The sequence below is a fragment of the Echinops telfairi genome, unplaced genomic scaffold, assembly GCF_000313985.2.
Source record: "Echinops telfairi isolate 266 unplaced genomic scaffold, ASM31398v2 ScPeMD7_2010;HRSCAF=2546, whole genome shotgun sequence".
In the NCBI taxonomy this organism is placed as follows: domain Eukaryota; kingdom Metazoa; phylum Chordata; class Mammalia; order Afrosoricida; family Tenrecidae; genus Echinops; species Echinops telfairi.
Window position 1 is genome coordinate 5722707 of NW_022105908.1, and position 9739 is coordinate 5732445.

At 45.6% G+C, this 9739-nt stretch overlaps 1 protein-coding gene across 1 annotated transcript in view; it reads left to right on the forward strand.

Annotated features, from left to right (window-relative positions):
* Positions 1-9739, forward strand: part of LOC101654831 (myosin-4-like) — a 35037-nt gene that overhangs the window by 20469 nt on the left and 4829 nt on the right. The window contains exons 16-26 of the mRNA XM_013006296.1: positions 1-38; positions 120-210; positions 299-688; positions 1725-1851; positions 2569-2687; positions 3230-3426; positions 4891-5074; positions 5159-5324; positions 5423-5547; positions 6460-6768; positions 7742-7945. Of these exons, the coding sequence (XP_012861750.1) occupies positions 1-38; positions 120-210; positions 299-688; positions 1725-1851; positions 2569-2687; positions 3230-3426; positions 4891-5074; positions 5159-5324; positions 5423-5547; positions 6460-6768; positions 7742-7945 (1950 nt within the window). The remainder of the gene's footprint in view (positions 39-119; positions 211-298; positions 689-1724; positions 1852-2568; positions 2688-3229; positions 3427-4890; positions 5075-5158; positions 5325-5422; positions 5548-6459; positions 6769-7741; positions 7946-9739) is intronic.

The following is a 9739-nucleotide window of genomic DNA, read 5'->3' on the forward strand; positions in this document are numbered from 1 at the left end:
GAAAACGACAAACAGCAACTGGATGAAAAGCTTAAAAAGTAGGCATTTAAAAATGATTCTAGGTGACATCGTCTTTCCATTTGCACGGGTATTGATATGTCTTGTTCTTCTGCCTAAAGGAAAGAATTTGAAATCAGCAATCTGATCAGCAAAATTGAAGATGAACAAGTGGTAGAAGTTCAACTACAAAAGAAGATCAAAGAATTGCAGGTCAGTCATCTCACCTCCCATCTTTTCCACAAACCAAAAGAAAAAAGGAAATTGAGAGTTCATATTAATGTGCTTGTGCCACTCCCAGGCCCGCATGGAAGAGCTGGAGGAGGAAATCGAGGCAGAGCGGGCCTCCAGGGCCAAAGCCGAGAAGCAGCGCTCTGACCTGGCCAGGGAGCTGGAGGAGATCAGCGAGCGGCTGGAAGAAGCCGGAGGGGCAACGTCCGCCCAGATTGAGATGAACAAGAAGCGGGAGGCGGAGTTCCAGAAAATGCGCAGGGACCTGGAAGAGGCCACCCTGCAGCACGAGGCCACCGCGGCCACCCTGAGGAAGAAGCACGCGGACAGCGTGGCCGAGCTCGGGGAGCAGATCGACAACCTGCAGCGGGTCAAGCAGAAGCTGGAGAAGGAGAAGAGCGAGCTGAAGATGGAGCTGGACGACCTGAGCAGCAACTCAGAGGCCATCTCCAAAGCCAAGGTAACCCCACTGTGTCCACGTCAGGAGGAGGAGTAATCGACAACACCTCTCAATCACTGTCATTAAGCATTGTTGGTGGTCACTGGTACCACTACGCTAATATTTTCTATTCTAAGATACTTCATTCTATACATTTTTTCAGGACTCCTGGTGGCATAGTTCAGGCACTGGGGGTGTAGTGGTTATGCATTGGGCTGCGAGCCAGGAAGTTAGCGGGTCAAAACTACCAATCGCTCAAAGGGAAAAGATGGGGCTTTCTTCTCCCCTAAAGAGTTGCAGTCTATAGAGGCAGGTATGCTCCATCCTATAGGGTTGCAATGAGTCAGGAGAGACGTGATGGAAATGAGTTTTTTCTTGGGACAATCGGTTATGAGCTGGGCCACTCACTGCAAGGCCAGCTGTTCAAATCACTAGCAGCTCCATTGGAGAAAGACGAATCTGTCTTATAAAGAATTTAAGACTCAGAAACCCCAAAAGACAGTTCAGCTCCTATTGGGTCACTGTGAGTGAAAACAGACTGGCTGGCAGTGGGCTTGGTTTGGGGATGGTATCTTTTTTTGTTGTTGTTTTCAATAGGTTATGATGACTTGGATGACTTCAAACCCACACTCGGAAACCAAACGCATTGCCATCGAGTCAATTCTGACTCATGGCTACCCAGAGGACAGGGCAGAACGGCTCCTGTGGGTTTTCAAGATTGCAATGCTTTATGGGAGTAGAAAACTCTCATCTTTCTCCCAGGGAGCAGCTGGGGATTTCAAACTACTGGCCTGGTGGTTAGCAGCTCAGCCTGCAGCCGCTCTGCCACCAAGGCTGGTAGCTTGATGACGAAAGGAAGTGAGCAGTTGCCAACCCTGAGCAATCTGGGGACGCTGTGCATCCAACCTGCTTGAGTTCTGGCCTGTTCCACGGAATAGATGGCATAACTTTATACTCACACATAACATGCATTTATTCACTCTAAAAATATGTTAGGAGTCAAGTTTTAATTTGTCTTGAAGGGCACCCAGGGTTCCATCCTTATTGCACCTCCTAGGGAAACCTGGAAAAGATGTGCCGGACACTGGAAGATCAAGTGAGTGAACTCAAGGGGAAAGAGGAAGAGCAGCAGCGGTGCATCAATGACCTGTCCACACAGAGGGCACGCTTGCAGGCAGAAGCAGGTAAGGACCTCTTCCCTGGGCCCTGTGCTAGATAAAAGTGTACTAGGGAAAAGTGAGGCCAGGGCTGCTGGGTAGATACCAGCATTTCCACTGTAGAGGGTGAGGGACGAACTATCAACATTTCCTAAACAGGTCAAAAAGATGGGGGGCAAAAGCAAGGAGGAGCAGGCATATCTATGTGTTGTCTAGTCTTTATTGTTTTATTGAATTTTGCTTGATTGTTGCTTCCTGTATATGTTTTGCATGATTTTTTTTGTATATGAAATTCAGGACAGGTGGATCTATACAGAGACAGTAAATGAGTTGATAATGGCCCATGGGCATGGCAGGGGAGGATGGACAAGGGGATGGGGAGCTAACAACAGTAAGTCTAAGAAGAAAATGTTCTGAGATTGCTTGTAGTAAGGATTTCAAAAATCTTCTCAATATGATTGAATGATTAAAGTGTATGATATATGAAGTATATGCTAATAAAACTATTTTTTAAAGATACAGTTAAAATAACTGAGCGGATAACTTTACTTGTCGCACTCCGAAAGCAACTGAGCTTTTGAATGTCCAGTTCTAATCAGTCCTAGAACATTATTTGGAAACACACAAGGTATATGATTAGCGTGTGCGTCTACAGAGAAAAACATGCACATACGCACATAGGCTTCAGGGTTGTGTGTCCGTGTGTGCACCATTAATAGATTCCTCGGCTTCCATTCCTCCCAGGCGAATATTCCCGACAATTAGATGAGAAAGATGCGCTAGTATCTCAGCTTTCAAGGAGCAAACAAGCATCCTCTCAGCAGATTGAGGAGCTGAAACGTCAGCTAGAGGAAGAAACAAAGGTGAGTTTGGTTGTTTTTGCTTTGTTGTTTTTAATCTCTGCCGTTAGCAAACAGTAAGGCTGTGGCCACTGGTCCAGAGCAACATCTCTCCTCAGCCAGCAGTTACGTCTCTCCTGTCCTCGGTCTTTCCATCCATCACAGGGCCCTTGGTCTTTGCCTCCCTCGGCCAGGAAGGCAGCCCACCTGTCACTCTCACAGTCCCGTAGTATTTGGGCAGCTGAAGAGCAGGTGTCTCATGGTCTCCATGCTGCTTCTTTGAATCCCCATGCCACAGGCTCTGGTGCATCAGGTCCCGGCAGCCTCTGCCAACCACTTCAGACAGAGATCTTGGATGAGCTCCTCCAAATGGTCCCATGATTTTTGTGGGTCTCAGCAGGTGTAGTGTGTTTTTTAGCTGACCACAATCCCAAGGACAACAAAGGATCTGGAAGTCTTATCAAAGCTTCTTCTTGGTTGATCAAATCGAAAGTTGTCCACTGAGGTGTGCAAATGAAATATCACTGCATAAAAGAAGTTAAGTCACTGAACTGGTACTTTCACAGGCCAAGAACGCCCTGGCCCACGCCCTGCAGTCCTCGCGCCATGACGGTGACCTGCTGCGGGAACAGTATGAGGAGGAGCAGGAGTCCAAGGCCGAGCTGCAGCGGGCCCTGTCCAAGGCCAACAGTGAGGTGGCCCAGTGGAGGACCAAATACGAGACGGACGCCATCCAGCGCACAGAGGAGCTGGAGGAGGCCAAGTATGCGCTGTGAACTCAGAAGGGGAAACATAAATAAATATGATGTCTTAGCCTCCTGACTTAGCAACTCCCAGAAGCTGCTGTAACGACATTGATGAGGATGATGAACAGAATAGCAATTATAATAACAATAATCAAAACCAAGCTGATTCTCTTAGTGACTTTGACAGGGTTTCTGAAACTGTAAATCTTTAGAGGAGCAGACAGATTCATCTTTCACCTAAGGAGTCACTGATGGGTCTGGACCACCAATCTTGAGTTGAACAGCCCAATGCTTAACCCACAGCACCACTAAGGCTCCTTAATAATAATAGAAGCTAATATTTACAAAGTGCATAATACATGTCAAATACTATGCTAACACTTAGCTCATTTAGTTTCCAAAAACAATTTCCTGTTGGTATTGCTTTATAGATAAGGAAACTGAGGCTTCAAGAGGCAACCCTAATGTTGCCTGGCTAATAAATCATATAGCTTGGATGGAAACGGAGCATTCTGATTCCAGGGTTCACCTTCTTAAGCTGTACAGTAGATAGCACAGCTCTTATCATTGATATTAGAGGCCTTCAAATTGTACCTAAGGCCGAGGGTTGGTACAAATAAAACAAGCCTTTTGTCTCTGTATGAAAATAAAACGTGGTTGGGGGCATCAGGCTTAAAGGTTTTTGTGTGCCCTCAGAATATATACTTGACGCATAATTTGGAAGGAATCGAGAATCCAGAAAAGGGGTGGAGGGAACCTGCCCTGGATTAACCTGCTTGAATTGCCTTGGCTTATCCATCAATTGCTTTCTCTAGAGATGACACAGATTCCTAAGACTAGGAGAAATTGGTGATTTTCTAGGGGAAGCCACATCAAGTCAAGTGGAAAGGCTGAGCCAGCCGAGGACTATCTCAAAAGTCAAACGCCCTGCCTTCGAGTCTATTCTGACGCATAGTGACACTGTAGGACGGGGTAAAACTGTCCCTGCAGGTTTCGGAGACTCACTCGTCACAGAAATAGAAATAGAAAGCCTCATCTCACTCCCAGAGAGCAGCTGGTAGTTTCGAACTGCTGACCTTGTGGTCAGAAGCCCAACAGTAAACCACGATGCCAGATCTCGTGATCCTCAAATCCTCTTTGGAATGAGATAGGAGATACAAAGTAATCAATAAGATTGTCTGAATTCATCATTCTCCAAAACCACACTCCGTCGGCACTCCTGAAAATCCAGAATTATTTAATGTGGCGAGAATCCGAATTGTAGCAACATTTCTTCTAAGAATTCAATAGCATGCCAAGCACTAGAACACTACTGTTGACCAACTGGGAACAAGTTCATCAATTTCGAAGGGTGTTCTAGCTGCCACACTTTTGAACACAACCTGGTGCCTGCCATTATAGGGTCAGGAATGGAGAAAGGGGCAGGATCGCATTGCTCCTGTTCTTGGCCAATCTCCTTGACTATCTGGCTAACTCTTCAGGAAGAAGCTGGCCCAGCGTCTCCAGGATGCCGAAGAGCACGTGGAGGCGGTGAACGCCAAATGCGCTTCCCTCGAGAAGACGAAGCAGCGGCTCCAGAACGAGGTGGAGGACCTCATGCTGGACGTGGAGAGAACCAACGCGGCCTGCGCGGCGCTGGACAAGAAGCAAAGGAACTTTGACAAGGTGACCAAGAGGCCTATCTTAGCTCACACGGTTTACCTGGTCTCTCTCTCTCCTTAGGCATGCTGATGATTTCTTGCGTTTCAGATCCTGGCAGAATGGAGACAGAAGTACGAGGAGACGCAGGCGGAACTGGAAGCCTCTCAGAAGGAGGCCCGCTCCCTCAGCACCGAGCTGTTCAAGGTGAAGAACGCCTACGAGGAGTCCCTGGACCACCTGGAGACCCTGAAGCGGGAGAACAAGAACCTGCAGCGTGAGTCCTCTTGCGCTTCACTACCCCATGGAGACCTAGCAGAACCGTTCCATGGTGCCCTGTGTCTGACCACATGTCCCTGGTCTGCTCACCAACAGATGAGATTTCAGACCTCACTGAGCAGATTGCTGAGGGAGGGAAGCAGATTCATGAATTGGAGAAAATAAAGAAGCAAGTGGAACAAGAAAAATGTGACATTCAGGCTGCCTTAGAAGAAGCAGAGGTATATATAATCATGCTGTCAGTAAAGCCAAAAATTCACCAGCGAAATTACTCAGAGGACAATGGTCCTGTGAGACTGGTATATCATTAGCACACTAGTGAGAATTTAAACTCAGTAACCTTTATGAAGGAGAAGTTAATAATAGTTTACCAAAGTACTGAAAATATAAATATTCTGACCAATGAATTCTATTTCAAAGAACCTGTCCCAAGAAAATAATCTTAACTGGAAACAAAGCAGTAAAATGTCTAATTAAAAAAAATCAGTCAATTATGGAATAGTCATAGCATGGAAATTTTATATGGTTATTAAACATAATTAACACACGGTAATATTGATGATACACAGAAATTTTTAGGCAAGATATAAATGTGCATATATAATACAACTTTGGTTATATAAAAATATCTATACATGGAAAAATCTAGAAAAAATGGATTTCATTAAAATGGTTATCTCTCGGGAGAAGAGCAATGGCTATCTTTTTTGCATTTGTTTTTAAATATTGCCCCAACATTCTATAAGGAACATTTATCTTATAATCAGCAAAACTCATATAGATGTTTTTACACTGAGAGCTTCTAGATCAGGAATAAATATACCACATACGGACTTTTTAATTTATAAAACAGAGTGAGAGTTCATGCTTCCTACACATAAGTTTGATCACAGAGCTTTGATTACTACTAAATGAATATGTTTCCAGCATGTTTATCTTTCACAAAGCAACTCTATTATAGCGCCCCCTGCGTAATCTGCAGCTGAATAAGTAGAAGACTGGTTTACCAGCTGGGTCATGGATCTGGTAAAATTAGGCAAATTGATATCAATTAAAATTTGCCTCACAAGAAAATGTATGCCAAGGCTCCAAGTTATTTTTCCTTACTAATTGTTGCTCGCTGTTGTGGTCAGGCTTCTCTTGAACACGAAGAAGGGAAGATCCTGCGCATCCAGCTGGAGCTGAACCAAGTCAAGTCGGAGATCGATAGGAAAATTGCAGAAAAGGATGAGGAAATCGACCAGCTCAAGAGGAACCACGTCCGCGTGGTGGAGTCCATGCAGAGCACGCTGGACGCCGAGATCAGGAGCAGGAACGACGCCCTCAGGGTCAAGAAGAAGATGGAGGGAGATCTCAACGAGATGGAGATCCAGCTGAACCACGCCAACCGATTGGCTGCAGAGAGCCTGAGAAACTACCGGAACACGCAGGGCATCCTCAAGGTAAAGGGGTCCTACTCAAACGCAGAATTCCAACTCACTACATCAAGTCAATTCCAACCCCATAAGACAGCGTAGAACCACTCCAGGGAGCTTCTTAGCCTGTAACTCTTTACAGGAGTAGAAAGCCTCATCTTTCTCCCTTAGAGTGACTGGATTTGAACTGCTGACCTTGCGATTAGCAGCCCAACAGGTAACCCACTACAACAGCAGGGCGCCTAGGTTCACATTAACCTCCCAGATAAAGTAGGAAAAGTGCCTGCCTTCTGTTCCCCACACTAATAACTGTGTGTTAAACCACCCATTCTTTTCTCTTAACAAATTCTACAGCTGATAGTATGGAGATAACAGAATTCCGTGTACAAGGAGCATACTATTTTTAAAGAAGTTTTATGTAAAAAAACCAAAACAAAACACCACACTCACTGCCATCAAGTCAATTTGTAGAAGAAGAAAAAAGGCCAGACGCCCAAATATTCAAATATGGTTTCAGCATCAACAGGCCTGAGGTTGAGGCCTTTATAAATTTGCCGCTTGTAGTTGCCTGACTTTAGACCAGCAGTTGCAATGTTTAGCACCTCAATTGCTGCTTCTATAAAATAAGAATGGAACTACCCAACTCACAGGGTAACTATAAAGAGCAAAGGAGATGAACAGTACGATTTGGTTGGTGGAGCCCATGAAAACTGTTCCATAAATGACAAGCTTCAGTGATCCTCCTGGGGAACAAAATAACCCATTACCGGCAGAAACAGCCAAGAAGTTCATGATCTCCTGATAATCCACTCCCTCGCCCTAAGCTTGTGGCAGGCAGCACCATGATCATTCAACTCGGGTTCTGGCACCAGTGAAATTCCCAGTTCCTCATCTCCCGGTATGCTCATATCACCTTCAGACTGTCACATGGACATGTGAATGTGGACATGTGCATGCACGTGCATGTGTATATGGATATTATTGTCCTCCCACTTAACAGGAGACCCAGCTGCACCTGGACGATGCCCTGCGGGGCCAGGAGGACCTGAAGGAGCAGCTGGCCATTGTGGAGCGCAGAGGCAGCCTGCTGCAGGCCGAGGTGGAGGAGCTGCGGGCCTCCCTGGAGCAGACAGAGCGGAGCAGGAAGATCGCCGAGCAGGAGCTGCTGGATGCCAGTGAGCGCGTCCAGCTCCTGCACACCCAGGTACAGGCCGTGTGTGTGGTGAAGTGGTGAAATCAGGGTCACAACGCAGAAGTGCCTTGCTTGTCTGAATGTATAAATGAGAAGAAACAAAAGGTGCATGAATTGTTCAAGGTGAACATTCAAGGTGAATGTTCAAGGTGTTCAAGGTGAATTGCTCTGTTAACCTCCACCCAATTCACAATAAGACGAGAAAGAAAAATATACATATACACATTTAGACAAACAAGACACCTTGGCATGTGTGTGTGTGTGTGTGTGTATGACTCACAGTGACCCTAAAAAGCAGGGTAGAACTTCCCATGTGGGTTTTCAACTGTAACTCTTTCCTGGAATAGAAAGCCTCATCTTTCTACCACATAGCAGCAGATGGGTTTGAAGCTCTGACTTCTCACTTAGGACTCAACTCGTAACCCACGGAGAGTCAGGACAGACTCAATGGGAGAGACTGAATATATGTGTGTGTGTGTATTCATGTATATCTATAACATGGAGGGATAGACTCTAAAGTGTTCATTGCCATTGTTATCTTAGGATAGCATTATAAATGAATTTGTGTGTACCTATTTTTCTGTTTCCTATTTTCTACTAAAAAAATTAAGTACAGCTGTTTAGACTATTTTGAAAACCATAATGTGGAAGAAGCCCGAGTATAAAGGGCCTCCTCGGTAGAGGCAGGAAGTGGCATAAGTGATGTCACATTGGGGGATTGCAGTGAATGAGATGAAGAAGGTGCATGAACTGTTGAATGCGGAACTGATGATTGGCTCTGCTAACCGCCACTCAATTCACAATGAAAACAGGGGGGGGGGGGAGAGAAGCCCTCCCTGCCAAAGGTAAAAAAAAACGCTATCTATTGACTCCAAGATATGAAAGTGGTCCATGTTTCTCATCAGGGCCACTTAAGCATTGTCAGCAGCCCCATTTATGATGTGTCTACTGTCCGTGGGCCGCGTAGGACATTTAGCAACCCAGGCGTGTAAGGGCATATTAGTAGCTTCCCCTGGTCACTCTGAACCAAAAATATCTGCCCCAAATTGTTTCCAAATACCCCTGAAGGCACTATTGCTTCCCTATGAGAACCACTGCATTGAAATTATAAGAAAAGGTTTTAATAAGGTCAACTGAGTGTTCCTAAAGAAGGAAACCAGGAAAGTTCCCACAAAACAGATTCCAATTGAGGAACTCCCAATGTCAGGCACGTAGAAACAGAAGCTCTGTTGAGGACCATATGGCCGGCTCCACTGTGAGACACAACATCCCTCAATGACCCATAGCCCTAATGGGGACAACACTGAAGACACAGTGTGGGAATTGCACCCAATCTGACCCCACCACACTGAGGCAAAACACTAAGGGTGTGAATAGAGCAGAAGGGGAGCAGAGCAAGGAAGTCCTGAGGGAATACCAAAAATAGACTTTGGGGTCAGGGTGTGGCCCCCCCATCAGACTCGGCCAGAAAACACTCCTGAAAGGTCAACCAACAGACCTTAAACTATTTGTAGGCTTTTCTTTTTTTCTTTTTGTCATTGGTTTCATGTTGTTGCTGCTGTTGTTTTGTTTTGTTTTCTTTTCTTTTGTTGCTTTGTTTTGTTCTGTCTTGTTTTTGTGCATATTATTATCTCTGCAGCTCTATCTGGATAAGATAGGCGGGATAAATAATCTGGAGGAGAAAACAATGGGACTGGTGGTTCTGGGGGGACATGGGAGAGGGAGAGGTGGGGGAAAGGAAGTGGGTATTAACAAACCTAGGGACAAGGGACGTGATCCAAAATCGGTGGCGAGGAGGGTGTAGGA